A 14,357-nucleotide genomic window follows, 5' to 3' on the forward strand; every position below is an offset into this window, starting at 1 on the left:
GGATTCACTCCCCCTGGGGACTTTCAGAAACTGCAGAATTAACCTCAGAACTGTCCCACCAAAGCATGGGAAGGCTGGAGCAATTACTCACCAACTCCCACTCCACCTTGGGTGTGGGCTGCCCTGGTAGACAGCTCTCCAGCATTTGCAGGCTGTACCTGCAAGTAGCCTGTGCAACCTCCCACCAGAGACAACCCTGAGGCCGAAAAGCAGAGGTCCCAGAGCGCATTGTGATGTGGGGGACCGGCATCGGTAGTGCACTCAGAGCTACGGGAAACCAGCATGTGGCAAGGGACCCCCCAAGCAGCTTTTTACACCTTCCTTGCCCAAAGCCTGTGAATAAGAAAGCATAACTTTGTCAGCAGAACCCTGAGAGAGGGATGAACTGCCCCCACCACTCCCCACTCACTGTCCCTTCCCCTCCTCACATGCCACTGAGATCCTGGTTGTACACCTTCTCAGCTGTTCAAAGGTATGAGATCCACAAAGGGAACTTACTCCCCAGGAGCTAAGGGGTGGGCTGACCCGAGTCCCACGCAAGGCCCTTCATAAGCTGGGCTCTGGCCTCACTGAACAGCCTGGTACCATGATACCCCCAAGCCTCCTTTGCCCCAGATCCCCTTTGCCCTCTGCAGTGCCTTTCCTCCTCACTTCCCCTGGTTCCTCCTGCTAGAACTTCAGGGCTTAGCCCAGGTATCAAGACCACCCAGAGGTCAAAAGAAGCCTGGATGGAGGGCCGGGGAGAGGGACAGACCCGAGGTAGTGGGGAGAGATAGGTGAGGCAAGATTGGCCGTGAGCTGAGTTGATAACGGTTGAAGTTGGGTGTTGGGAACGTGGGCTCATCACGCTATTCCCTCTACTCGTGAGGCCTGGAGGTGCATGGCTGGGTTTCCCTTTAGGGAAAACAATGGCTGTTCAACTAGGTCTCACGCTCCTGGGCACTCCAGCCAATGGCCAAGCAGGCTGGGGGTATGAGGTCCTGGCCATTCCTGCCCAGTGGGGACTCCCTGGTGGGCAGTGCCTGCTCTGGAGCTCCCACAGGGTTGGTGGAGATGTCAGCCGCAAGGCGGTCTGGGGCTCCCCCTGCCCACTCCTGCTTCCCGCTCTCCCTTCTCCCACAGGGGTCAGACCTGCATTGCACGTGAGCGCTTTCCCTGCCCGATCCGGCTTCCTCCACCGGTGTGACTCCCCAGCAAGCTGACTGCAATCCTATCATCTCCATCTTGGCAACTGCATCCCAAAGGCCCTAAACTGACACAGTTGGGGTACAGATGGCTCCAGCCCCCACCCAGCCCCTGCTAAAGCGCCAAAAACAGGAAGAAATACCAGAGAGTGAGAAACATTGTGCTGTATTTAAAGGTTTACATATAATAAATTAACGCTTTTCAAATTAAAAAAAAATACAGTAGTTATATATATAACTTAATTTTAGAAATATCAAAAATTTAATTTGTGGTCCTTTGGGGATATGAGGCCCTCCTTCCCTCCCACCCACGAGCAGGCCCTGCCAGACATCAGCTCTGGGAAGCTCTCCAAGGTCACCCCAGGCTGCACTGGGGGCTCTGTCTGCGCTCCCATAGCATCCTAATCTCTGTCAACAGATTATGACCCTGTCCTTTTCACCCCCCATCTCTGCCTCTACCCCAACTCAGCAGTGAGAGGCTGGAGACCTCAGTAAATGGCTTTGGGTCAGTCAGTGGATGACTGACTCAGGCATAAGTCCCCAAAAGGACCCCATAAAAGACCCATCTCTACAGTGTTCCTGCAGGTTTACAAAACGCTCCGGACTAGAGACCAGGTGTTTCCTTTCAGTCTGGAGTGAACGTGGAGGTGGAGGAAGGGTGCTGCTCTGAGGTCCTGTTACAACCCCTTCTCAAGCCCTGGGACCCAGGGGCACTGCCAGGGCCCCTCACAGCGGGCGGGAGAGATCATATCCATCTTCTGCTCTGCTTCTCTCCAGGGGAGAAGACCTCTCGGTTACTGGTGAAGACAAGAGGCCCGGCAGCCCCATCTGTTGGGATGGACCGTGAGCCAGCCCCACCCAGCTGGGCGACAAGGCTGGTCCTCTGGCCGCCAGGTTCTGGGGCGGGATCACCAGCCAGGGACCCGGGGCTGACCAGGGCTCCAAGAGCTGGCACCAATCTTCTCTGGGGGCTTCGAGCGAGGCAAGGGCTTTGGTTTCTCTCTCTGGTTCAAGTCCTGGGGGAGATCTTCCAAGCAAGAGATCTCCAAGTCACTCTCATCTTCAGAAAGCTGCAGGGAGGGGAGGGGGAGAAGAAAATGCATCTGACAAGGGAGGATGGACGTGCAGGACAGACACGGGGACAAAATGCAGATTTGGAAGAAAGCAGGAGGGGGATGCTTCTCCTCCTGCCTTCTCATTTCCCTGAGAACCTGCTTCAGAGACCTGGGGTCACAGCAATGCAAACACCCCTGAAATGCCACTGGCCACACCAAGGCAAGCTCCTTGGAGAGGCCTGTAGCAGACCAGGTTGCTCTTGTTGTAATTTAAACTTTGTCCAGAATTTTTAACTGCCCACAGTGATGGATCTGGAAGCCTAGAGCCTCAACTTCTCCAAATTCCTGAGCTGATGCACCAGGGGCTAACACGTCCACCCCACCTGCCACAGACTTCTTGTCTAGGGGCTGAGAAACACTCTGACCATAGGAGAATGAGGGGAACTCGAAGTGCCAGGAATCTTTCGGCCTGGAAAGGGTCTGGGCTGGGGCCAACTGAGGAGCCCAGAGTGGGCCAAGGTCCCAGGCTGTCCTGGAACCAGAGCCACGGTCACCAGCCCCCCTCAACCCCGCAGAGCTCTCAGTGCCCAGGCCATTTGCCTGGAACGTAAGGCCAACCAATCAGAAACCACCAGGGCCCAGGCGGCGAGCGGCGCCTCAACCTGCTTAGGCCTGTCGGTGTTCTTTCACAACATGGGAAAAAAAGGGATGAATACTTTTAAAATCATTTAGACTCATTACTCGCAAACACACAAGGGCTGCATAATAAACCAAAACATATTATGTAGTACAAGGTAGGTATTTGGGGTTGGGGGAGTATGCTAGGGAGAACCAAAAAGTGATGGCCCACTCTTTCTGAATTTTAGGGCAATAGCATCCCAGGATGCACCTTTTTGATTGAGAAAGGAGTGTAAAGTAACAAGAGCTCGAAATGTTTCTGCCTAAGACAGCAACAGGAGTATGGAAGTTGTTCCCTGATGGGGGGCGGGCAGCGAGGAGGACGGCCTGACGGGAATGGTCTGGGAGGCTGAGCATCTGAGTTCTAAATCTGCTGGCAGCTGGAGCCTGAGAGAGGCAAGGCCGTCAAGACATTCTTAGTGATGCTGAATGGCCTTGAATATTTAGTCTAAATATCCCCATTGTGTGTTGTGGCCTACTCAGATGTGCTGTGTGTTGCTACTCCAACACCCCACCCTGTGAAGCTATCTGCTCTGCACACAGCCTTGCGCTGGGATCCTCGGGGCACGACGGAAGGGGGAGGGGTTGGCTGTGGGATGAGGCGGAGCCGGAAGACAGCAGCTACTGCAGGAAGCCAGACTCAGAGCTGGGTCCAGGCTCTATCAGAGGCAGGAAGTGGGAGCGTGAGTGGCCCGGAGACACAACCCACTGAGCGGTTGTTTGTATAATGAAACAACAAGCATTGGAAAGTGGCCAGCCCTCTACCCGTGCAAGGGCAGAGGGGACAGTGAGGTCACCCGCAGGGTCGCACTAGGGCCCAGGCTGACGCTCGCTGGACCCTCCCTCAGCCCCCACCCCAGGCCCCCAAACTCAGAGCTGGCTCTGTAGGGAATTGCAGGGCAGCCTCCAAGGTCCTACAGCCTACCTGGGGCTTCCCTCCTGGCACAGCAGCCCTCTGTGGCCGGGCATTGGGCTTGGAGAACAGACTGACCTCTCCAGCAGGTTTCTTGGCCGAAGTCTCCAGCTGCTTCTCATGATTTCTGACCATCGACCGCACCAGTGTTCCTGGAAGGCAACCAGGGGGAAAAGCCCGGAGTCTGAATGCATCATCCTTATGGGTCACATCCAGGCTCTGGTGTGGATAAAGGGAGCATGGAAAAGGGTCAGGAGGAAGAAGGAAGGGCAAAAACAGTAAAAGAGGGGCAAAGAGAGAGAGGCCCAGGCCGGCGTGTGCTTGGAACATCCTGTAAGTGTACTGTGCACTTAAGGACACGGCCGGGTACCCAGGCTTAGGAAGCTGCCCTTCCCTCTCAACGGGAGGCCGGGAGGAATCCCTGCTCAGTTGGTACCTGAACTGCAAGACTAACGTGCAGTTCCTCCTCCAACACCTTCACAGAGAAACGAAGAAATATCATCAATATAAATTCGCACAGGAGGGCTGCGGGCCAGACACGCTTTCTGTGAACTCCATGCAAGAAGGGGGCTAAGCAGTGACTACGTTATCAATGGACTCTGGTGACGTGGGAGAGCAAGGTGGATGTCCAGACCTCAGGACTGGCCAAGAAGCAGGGAGCTGGCCACGGACTTTCAGGATTCAAACATCTGGGGCCTGAACAGAGGTGCGGAGCTACGACAGCCCTCAGCTCATTGATTCATTCAAAAACTGTTTGTTAAGGGCCTAATGTGTACCTCGTCCCTCATTACCCATCTTGTCCAGAAACCTCATTTTACATCAAAGGAACCGAAACCCTTCACACAAGCACACGCAGGGAGCAAGTGACAGAGGCTGAAGCGTGTCCGAGGACTCCAGACTCCCGGTTCCTAGATGTTTACACCCTATCATCTCGTCTGGCAGGTCGTCGGTACTTCTCCAGAGATCTGGTTCTGGTGGTCGATAGACTGGCAGGCTTGGAACACACTGTAGACAAGATGAAGTACCGCAGAATCCACGGACACTGTGGACGTGGCAGATAGAGCTGGGCTTACACCCCAGCGCTTCCACTTACTGACTTTGGAAAGACAAAAGTTCCATATTCTTTCATCTTTGGCTAGAAAATGCAACTGAAGCCAGAAGCTACAAGCCTCTTAACATTTTATAAGAAAACCTTCCTCTCCTGAGGAAGCCAGCCCACCTGAGCCCTTGCCAGGCGTCCGGGCGCTCCCCTCCGAGGTCTCGGTGTCAGACCAGCCCCAGTCATCCTGCGGCCGGGGCCCCAGCCTCAAAGGAACTCTCGGGGGCTGGAGGGACGCATGAGAGCCGGCATCTGCCTCCGAGTCCTCTTCGGAACTGAACGGGGGCGTACTGCTGAGGAAAAGAAGAAACGGGCGGTGTGTGGGCCGGAAGGAAGACGTTCAACACCACACTTCACCACTTGCAAGCTTGTCTGGCTTGCCCAGAGCCAGCCCTGCTCCCTGCCTGGGCCCAGACGCCAGCCAGGAGTCATCTGGAGAGTGGCAGACCACACCAGCTCCGTCAGCAGATGCAGACCCAGCCCCTCCAGCGTGGCCACCGAGGCTGGGGGACAGGTGAGTAAGGGGAGGGGAGGTGTGTCCTGGCTGGGAGCAAAGGACCCTGGTCTCTTCATGGCAGCTAGGGCTGGACCGCACCCGGGGCCCTTCCTGTTCACTTCTGCCTCTGCCCCTCCCCTGTCTGCAGAAGCCCGTGCGGGGCCCAGGACAGGGCGGGAGCCGCGCCACAGACCCGGGGAGAGCGCAGAGCCCGGCTCACCTCAGCCCGGGCCCCAGGGAAGCCAGGGTGCTGGAGGGCCCAGGCGCTCTGGAGCCAGGAGTAGGGGTGGGCCCCTGAGCCAGGCCCGGGCCGTGGCTGCCGCGGCTCTGAAGAGGTGACACGGGGGACTCTGCCGGCTTGGATGACTGTGCCACGTGCAGGGTCCTGGCCTTTGGCTGGGCCTCTTTGGTGACCGGTGTGCTCTGCTGGCTTTTGACTAGAAACACAGGTAAGAGTGAGTTTCGGAGCATACCCATCTGGGCCCTCGAGCCCGAGAGGATGCAGAAAGAGGCTCCACACACGGGAAATGGGCAAGTCACTCTGTGCAGAGAACCGTAATAATCACAGCGGATTTAATAACTTCCCCCACCCCAAGCGTCCTGCTGCTGGCCAGACCTGGGGCGGGGACCCACGGTTTCATCAGAGACCAAGACAGCAGCTGGTGTTCCAGGGTCATGGCATCGTTTCGGGAGACCCGCGGGAGGCAGCAGGTCTGAAGGGGGTCCAATATGTCTGCAGCTCCCCCGACACAATCCTAGAAGCTGGCCTTGCCAAGGCCACCTACTCCCCTCTCCACCCAACCCAAGCAGCTGCTGCTGGAGTGCAGGCAGCCCTGCAGGAAGGCCCTGCTGCCACCAGAGGGCGCCGGTGGACCACCTGGGCCATCGAGATCCACACACCCTCCTCCCAGAACTCGGCTTGTGCAGGAGTGCTTAAGGCTGGCAATTAGATACAGCCCCTCCAGCTCGCGAATCACAAGGGGTGGGCAGTAATGCAGGATTGGCAGTTTTTTTATGGGAAGAGAAGAGGAGAAAAAGTGCATCACAGGGAGTCCGAGTAAGTACTGTTTCATCAAACCCTTACACGTGTGGACTGAGCCACAGCATAAAATGCATTTCTTACTGTAGTTCGAAGTTCGAAAAGACGTTCAAAATGCACAGCTCTCGGAAAATGCATTTACACAGAAGTGGGGTTTCTAGGAAAGCGTAAACTGAAAGGAGGGTGAACTTGCTGAGGGAAAATAACAACAGCTACAGTTACTATGCACAGACCAAGCTAAGCACTTTACATCCAACATCCATTTAGCCCCAGACAGGCTTCCAGGGATTCAGGAACTTGCTCAAGACCCACGATTCCATGGAAGTCAGCGGCAGATGCAAACCCAGGTCGTCAGTCACCCCAAATCTGGGCTCTTGCCACTGCCTTGGCTGCATCCCGCAGCTTTGCCCCAAAACAAAAGAGGCATACTCTGAGCAGAGACGGGAGGTGAGCTTTCGTACAGCACTCACGGGGCCTAGAAAGAGAACACGTGGGTGCAGAGCTGGAAGGAGGCCTACGAAATGCCGAGAGGACAGCGCTCACCTCACAGGTCAGTGACGGGCCCTGGAGAAGGGAGGACCCAAGGCCAGGGAAGCGGAGAAGGTGGGGGCCGGGGGAGGCTCCCATTCCAGGCTTTGGGACCAAGCACTGGAGGGGAGGGGAGCACCTCGAAGAGCAAGAAAACTTTCTCTTCTTTTGGAAACCAGGACTCAGAGGGGGCTTCCATTCACCCTCCCTCGGGACTCGTCCCCTCTCCTCCGAGCGGCCCCAGCCTGTGCTTGGCCCTGTCACATCACCTAGTCCTGGCTGGTTTCCAGCTGAGGGAGCAGGCCCCGGCCCAGGTCAACCTCAGCAAATACTGCACTCAATTAAACAAATTAGGAATGAATGAGCATTTGAGGCAGAGGGTTATGTGAAAGGCAGGTTAGCAACCAGGACAAATACCCTTCACTCTGAGATTTCTGTACAAGACTAAAAACTATCCTTTCCTTAGAGCTTTTAAGGCCAGAAGTTTAAACCAAATCCGACAGAGTTACCCAGATCATCGGCACAATTTTCACCATATTCTCAAAGCAACTGTCCTGTTCTCTATTTAACATTTTTATATAAAATGACACTTTTAAACATAAAGTACCCACTTCATACTTATGCAAGTAATAATTTCCATGAGCTCTCAGGATTGCCATGTTAGTAATATTTTTCCAATGTACATGAAGAAAAATAAAGATTAAATCTTAAAATTATTGATGCACGTACCAACTAAAATCAACCCTCATAGCCCCCAGAGGTGTGTGGACCACACTCTGGAAACTTCCTTTGTATACAGAGCTCAGGTTGAGTCTGCCTGGACACAAGGAGACAGCAGAAGCGACGTTCCTCTGGCTGCACACGTCCATGACCGAAAGGAGCTGGGGCATCACCCGGCCTGTGGATCTGAATCTAGCGATGGGGGCTCCTGAGCCAAAGAACACAGTTGCCTCGCTCCCTGCATGCCCTCAGGACAGAGCGCGGAGGGTCCTCGCCCACATACTTCAGCCCTCCACAAGACCCACAGGTCCTTTCCTTGTCACAAATTCCAGGGACAAAGTAGCGGCTGGACCCGGCCCAGGGGACGTCTGAGTCCTGAGGACTTGTCCGCCTGCCAAACTGGCCCAACCGCTGCCCCAGAGCCGAGTATTCACTTGATGGATCCTTGCCTCCACCTGCAGCCGCTGTGCTGACAGGTCTGGTTTATAGAGCCACAAACAGAACGGGCTGCTCTCTGTCGCGGCAAAGCTCAATGTGTGGTCCAAGCAAGTAAAACAGTGCAAAGCGAAGCCGCTGAAGGGGGCAGCGCGTCAGAGCAGGGCCAGCTCAGGGCTGAGCACAGCTCTGGTCCTGGTTCTCCTCTGCTTCCCTGAGCGACTCTGGTGCCCACCCCACCCCATCCACAGACTCTGTTTTTCCAACAGAAGACTTTTGGACTCAGCCACCTGGGAGGACCCTATCGTCTGGCCCTTCAGAGCAAAGCCCTGGATGTGGACGGGGGGATTACGCACCCCCTTATACGCAAACAAGCCTGCACCCTCGCAGGTCACAGCCCCGAGCAAGCCCACTCGCCAGCTCACCTGGAGCCTCGCCGTCTGGCTGGGACACCGGGGCCCTGTTCCACTGTCTCTCCTCCTTCACTCTGCTGCTGGCTTCCTTGATGAGCTTCTCCCTCAGACTCAGAAATTCAGAAAACCTCCCCGCCTTTTGCTCCCGCTGGGCTCGCAGGAGGGACTCCAGGTGTCGGAGGGTGTGAGCAGGGATTCCCTTTGCATCCTGGAAGACACAGAGGTTCCCTCTGGAGATGGGCTCCCCTTCTCCTTCCCTAAGCCTCTCAAAGCTGCTGCTGGCCTGGGAGTGACTGGGATCAGTGCCGGTGCTTCTGGGAGAGGAGCCGAGCATTACAGCAGGGCGAGCAGGCTGCTGAAAGCAAGGTGGGCTAGGACGCGGGGGCCCCAGCAAAGCACACACAGCAGAATGGTGCCAAGGGGCTGCGCACCAGTCCGTCGACATCAAGCATACAGGCTCAGGTGGGACATGCCTCTCCACCACCCGACCGAATCCTACAGTGGGGAGACCGCGGCTTGCTGCTTTTTGTACCCCCAGGCACTATCGTTATGCTGGACACATTGTCCTCCATGGCTAACAAGGTTTGAAAACATCAACTGCAAAAAAACAAAGCCAGGCACCCTTCCAAAACCTACTGGAACTTGCTTGGGCTTTCGGCATCCACCTAGAGCCCGTGAGAAATCATTTAAGATTAGAAAGAAATGGTTTAATCAAGTCTGAACGTAAGGCCAGAGTTAGATTGAGCAGTAGTTGAAAACAGTCAGTGACTAGGGGCCATCCTTGCTAAATTAAACCTAGGGGTTTGGGGGTTTTTTTTCTTATTTTATTCTATACACATAGTATTCTCAATGATGTGATGCTCAGCTGCTTTGATAACAAGGTGTGTTTTTTAATAATAGATGTCACTGGGCTTCCCCGGTGGCACAGTGGTTGAGAATCCACCTGCCAATGCAGGGGACACGGGTTTGAGCCCTGGTCTGGGAAGGTCCCACATGCCGCGGAGCAACTAATAAGCTCATGCACCGCCGCAGCTACTGAGCCTGCGCTCTAGAGCCCGTGAGCCACAACTGCTGAGCCCGCGAGCCACAACTACTGAGCCCACGTGCCACAACTACTGAATCCCGCACGCCTAGAGCCCGTGCTCCGCAACAAGAGAAGCCACCGCAACGAGAAGCCCGCGCACCGCAGCTAGAGAAAGCCCGCGTACAGCAATGAAGACCCAACGCAGCCAAAAATAATGCCTTTCATGATAATACGCATACTCTGGTTGAACACGGGCATGTAGGGACAACGGTGTTCAAATGCTAATTTGTACCAGCGTGTTCAGAGCCTGCTCCACTCACTGCCACCTGCTCAGTGGGCATGGCCACGTGTGCCACTGATGATGGACACTTCACCCAAGGGGGCCCTCCAAAGCCCACACTGAGCCAATTAAATTCCCTCTGTCAGAAACAGAGACACAGTCCTTTGGGGCACATATAGTCCCTTTGTCCAGGAGAAGATGGAACATCTTGTTTGATAGTTCCACTGAGACTCTATCCAATTGGAGAGGGGTAATCTGTCAAAGTAATATCCACATATTGTCCACCATCACACCTGGACCTTCAAGCTAAGGCACATCCCCTTATTATTCATTCCTATAGCATCCAATACCTCTCTTGCAGAGTATTTCTCACAATGGTAAGTTATTAAGTTTCTGGACAATCATTGTTTAATACCTGAGTTCCCTACCATTTGTAAACTCCATGAAAAAAATTGTCAGTTCTGTCTAATTCATCACTGTATTCTCAGCATCTAGTACAATACTTAGCACAACGGTGCTCAATAAATATTTGTTGAATATGTGAACAACAACAACAAAATAGAGACGCAGAAGAAAGTAGCCAATGAGTGGAGAGCACGGAGAAGTCAGGACACAGGGTGACATCTCAGGAAGCCATTGGAGGAAACAGAGAAGAGACCACAGTGCCAGCTGTGCAGGTTTATATTCCTGGATACCAAAGGTACCCCACTGGAACAAGTAAGATGAATAAGCTTACAATGTAAAGAACAATCGACCCTTTGTCTGTTTAAGAATGCCCTGTGTCTAAACGGTAGGTACCGGCCCTGCCACAGTGGCCCTGGAACTCACTCGCTTTATCCCCATGCTTTCCAGCTTCTCCTCCAGGGTGTCCTCCAGGACTGGCCTGAACTGCTTCAGCAAGGTGGGGTTTCGACTGAGAGCTGCCAGCAGCTTCTGCTGTCCACTGCGGGAGTCCTCCAGCTCTGCAGCACAAGACAACCACCGAGGTAAGCCTGGGTGCCCGAAACCTCTACTCCCAAAGCCACACGGCACCCAGCCAGGGATCCTGGTCTCCAGCCTGTGCACCCAGGGCCACCAATCCCCTCTGAGTGTCCATCCCCAGGTCCTTCTCCTCCTGGGAACCACTGCTGCAGACCCCCTACCCACCTTCAGGATCCTCATCCCCTGCCAGTCTGGACCTCCAAGATCTGGCTCAGTCCTGTCCCAGGTTAACTGAGATCTCAGGCTTTTGACTCACACTTGAGTCCTGACAGCAGTTTGTTCCCTGGGCTCTGGTCTTCACGCCCCACCCCCCACCCCGGTTTTACTGAGATATAATTGACATACAGCACTGTGTAAGTTTAAGATGTACAACATAGTGATTTGGCTTACATGCGTGATGTATGTATACATATACATACGGTGGACAGACAGCTCCCTGCTCCCCTTGGGCTTACTGCCTAAATCAGGGGCTCTCCCTCCAATTGTATACATCAGAATTGCCTGGGTTTAAAGTGCACATTCCCTGGCCCCATCCTCCAGAGAGTCTGATGCCATAGGTCTGGGGAAGGGCCCTGGAATCTGCATTTTAACTTCCCCAGATGATTCTGATGGAGGTGAGCCACAGACTGCACCTTGAGAAATACCGACCCAGAGGGTAACAAAATAAGCAATTACAATAAAATGTGATAACTGCTACAAAGGGGCCATCCCGGGTGAGTCAGGGAAGGCCTCCCAGAAGTGCTCTTCAGGTCCAACGCCGGGGGCCACTGTGGTTACAGATGGACCAGCCTTTTGATTCACTCAGTAGACTTTTACTGACAAGTAATATGGAGCTTGAACAGGCCAGTGCTGAGGACACTAAAGAAAACCCTCAAGGAGCTCACAGTCAAGGCGATGACCTTAACCCTGGCTGCCTATTTGCATCACCTGGGCTCAATCCCAAGCTAATTATATCAGAATCTCGGAGGGTGGGCCCCAGGCCTTAAGATCTGTTTGTGAAACTCCCCAGACCTAACAACAGCCACGCCTGAGAACCAGCTGTTCTAGAGCAGCGGTTCTCAAAGTGTGAGCCACGGCATCGGCACCACCTGTCACTTATTAGAAACGCAGATTCTCAGATCCCAGTCCAACCTACTGAATCAAAATTTCTGGAGGTAGATCCCAGCAATCTGTGTTTTAACAAGCCCCCCACTGCCCCTCAGGGTTGACGCTCTTCCATAAAGTTTGCACAGAGCATGAGCCCCAATTTTGGCTGCATGTTGAAATCACCTGTGGAGCTTTAAGTACTCCTGATGCCTGGGACGCCCCTCACCGCGTGCTGTGATTTAGGTAGTAGGGGACTGGCATGGTCCTCCAGAGAGCTGCAAGCAGCCTGGGAGATTCTTAGTGTGCAGCCAGTTGCAGAGAGCTGCGGGCCCCGCAGCGGTCCTCAAACTAGAGCAAGCCCCAGAATGCCCTGGAGGGCGGGTGCCGACAGAGATGGCTGGGCCCTGCCCCAGAAGTTCCGATTCAGTCTGTGTGGCATGGGGCCGAGAATTTGAAAATTTTGCATTTCTAACAAGTTCCCAAGGGATGCTGCTCTGCTGGTCTGGGACTAGGAGAAGTAGACGAGCAAGTGAAGAGGCACAGCACAGCCTGACAAAGGTCTGGGTCCTGCCTGCAGCAGGATGGGGCATGGAGGGGGCGGGGAGAGGTCTCCCTAACTCGCCCTTCTCAGCCTCCTCCTCCTCGAACTCTATGCCCCCGTTGGAGGATTTGGTTCATCCCCACTGTGGACCTTGTGTTACTCAAGGTTACATGGAACTCTAATTTTTGCTACTATATCCCAAGGTTAAACGCACTGGGTGGGGACGGAGGTAGCAGAGGACCGATTAGGTAAATTTTGGTTCATCCATCCAATGGAATACTGATAAGTCCTGAATAATTAATGCAGCAGCTCTATATAAAGGGATTGGAAATGACTTCCCAAATACGTTGTTAAGCAATAACCACAGAAAAATATGTATACTGTGCTCCCGTTTAGGAAAAAGGAAAAGAATGCATACATCTAAGTGCCCATGTTTGCACCAAGTATCTCTGGAAAGATGCGTGACAAGCCATTAACGATGGAATCTCTGGGCGGAGACTGGATGGCCCGGCAGGAGGGAGACCTACTTCTCACTGTGCGCCCTTTTGCTTTTCTTTCCTTCTCCCTTCCTTCCTTCCTTTTTTTTTTTTTTTTTTTTTTGGTCAAAAGCATAGATTACTGTCTCAAAAGTAAACTATTACATTAAAAAACAAAATAAAACACCCCCCGATGAACTCTTTGGTGACACCAATAAAACCCCTTCCTGGGTTTATCTGTTGGGTCGCTCTGGGATTGTCACATCACAGCCTGGCTGGGCAGGCAGGCCTGGTCAGCAGGTTGGCTGTGAGCTCTCTGATCTTTCCTGGGAGCTCCTTCTCCCTGACCCTCTCAGGAGAGTCTATTTTTTTCACTTCTCCTTTGCATTCCCTGGAAACATCTGGTTGACGGCTCGGCAAACGGAGTGAATAAAAGCAGCAGGTGCCCCGGGCTCTGCAGAGGGCGCCGAGGAGGATTCCTGCACATCAGTTGGGTCCTGTGTGATCTGTCTGCAGCACACTCGCCACGCAGAATAGAACCGCAGAGGTCATTTTAAGCCAACGCAGGGAGGCTGCCTCCACTGCTCTGGGTAGTACCAGGCAAGCGGCGGGACGGGCACCAGGGACAGGCTCTGCAGCAGACACCGTGCCGAATCCTGACTCCACCACCTGCTGGCTCTGTGACTCTGGGAAAGTCACTGACCCTCTCTGAGCCTGGGTGAACCAGCAGGCTGCACGTTAGTACCTGCGTGTAATGTGCCTGGCAAGCACAGAGTGCTTAAGAAATATTTATTTCATGTCCCTAGACCCCTTGCCCCAGCCTCAGGCAGCCAGATCCAGTTAAGTAGGGACAAACTAAACAACGAAGAGGGCGGCCCCCAGGGAAGAAGACGGAGCCTCACCTTCCTCAGAAGAGTCCTTCTCCGTGTCCACAGCCTTCGGGCCCTTGCGGATCCCTGAGGAGAGCAGGAGCAGTTAGTGTCTCCAATGCCCGGGACCCCCTCCCCGCCTTAGAGGAAAGCACGGGGCAGCGTGTGAGTGCTGGCCAGACACAGCAAGCCCTCGAGTCGGTCCTCTAGCAGAGAGAGGCAGGATGGACCAGCGGCCACAACCATGGACCCTGGAGGCAGAAAGATCAGAGTCCTCGTTCCAGCTCTGCCCCCCAACTAGCTGCACGCGACACGGTAAGTCCTTGATCTTCTCTAAGCCTCGGGCTCCTCATCCAGAACGTGAGGACAATAATACCCGCCCCACGTGAAATCGCGGGGACGATGGATTTGAAGTCCATGGCACACAGCTCCTATTAACGGCACCCCCCCAGCCCCAGCACCCAGGAGATCAAGGCCATAGGATTAGTGCCTCTCTGCACTGGTTGCCAGGCCGGGGAAGAAATGTCTAGCCTCGAGGCA

General features: G+C 54.2%; 1 protein-coding gene across 10 annotated transcripts in view; it reads right to left on the bottom strand.

Annotated features, from left to right (window-relative positions):
• Positions 1-1,340: 1,340 nt before the first annotated feature.
• The window catches only part of DZIP1L (DAZ interacting zinc finger protein 1 like), a 46,556-nt gene continuing 33,539 nt past the window's right edge, over positions 1,341-14,357 (bottom strand). For 6 of the 10 annotated variants that reach the window (XM_057545695.1, XM_057545694.1, XM_007170347.2 and 3 more), the window contains 7 exons: positions 13,851-13,904; positions 10,693-10,826; positions 8,573-8,768; positions 5,646-5,862; positions 5,050-5,222; positions 3,843-3,982; positions 1,341-2,254 (listed from right to left, as the gene is read on the bottom strand). In XM_057545695.1, the coding sequence (XP_057401678.1) occupies positions 2,093-2,254; positions 3,843-3,982; positions 5,050-5,222; positions 5,646-5,862; positions 8,573-8,768; positions 10,693-10,826; positions 13,851-13,904 (1,076 nt within the window). In that variant the 3' untranslated portion in view covers positions 1,341-2,092. The remainder of the gene's footprint in view (positions 2,255-3,842; positions 3,983-5,049; positions 5,223-5,645; positions 5,863-8,572; positions 8,769-10,692; positions 10,827-13,850; positions 13,905-14,357) is intronic. The other 4 variants (XM_057545690.1, XM_057545693.1, XM_057545692.1 and 1 more) reach the window with 4 other exon arrangements.

The sequence above is a fragment of the Balaenoptera acutorostrata genome, chromosome 4 (genome assembly GCF_949987535.1).
Source record: "Balaenoptera acutorostrata chromosome 4, mBalAcu1.1, whole genome shotgun sequence".
Lineage (NCBI taxonomy): Eukaryota > Metazoa > Chordata > Mammalia > Artiodactyla > Balaenopteridae > Balaenoptera > Balaenoptera acutorostrata.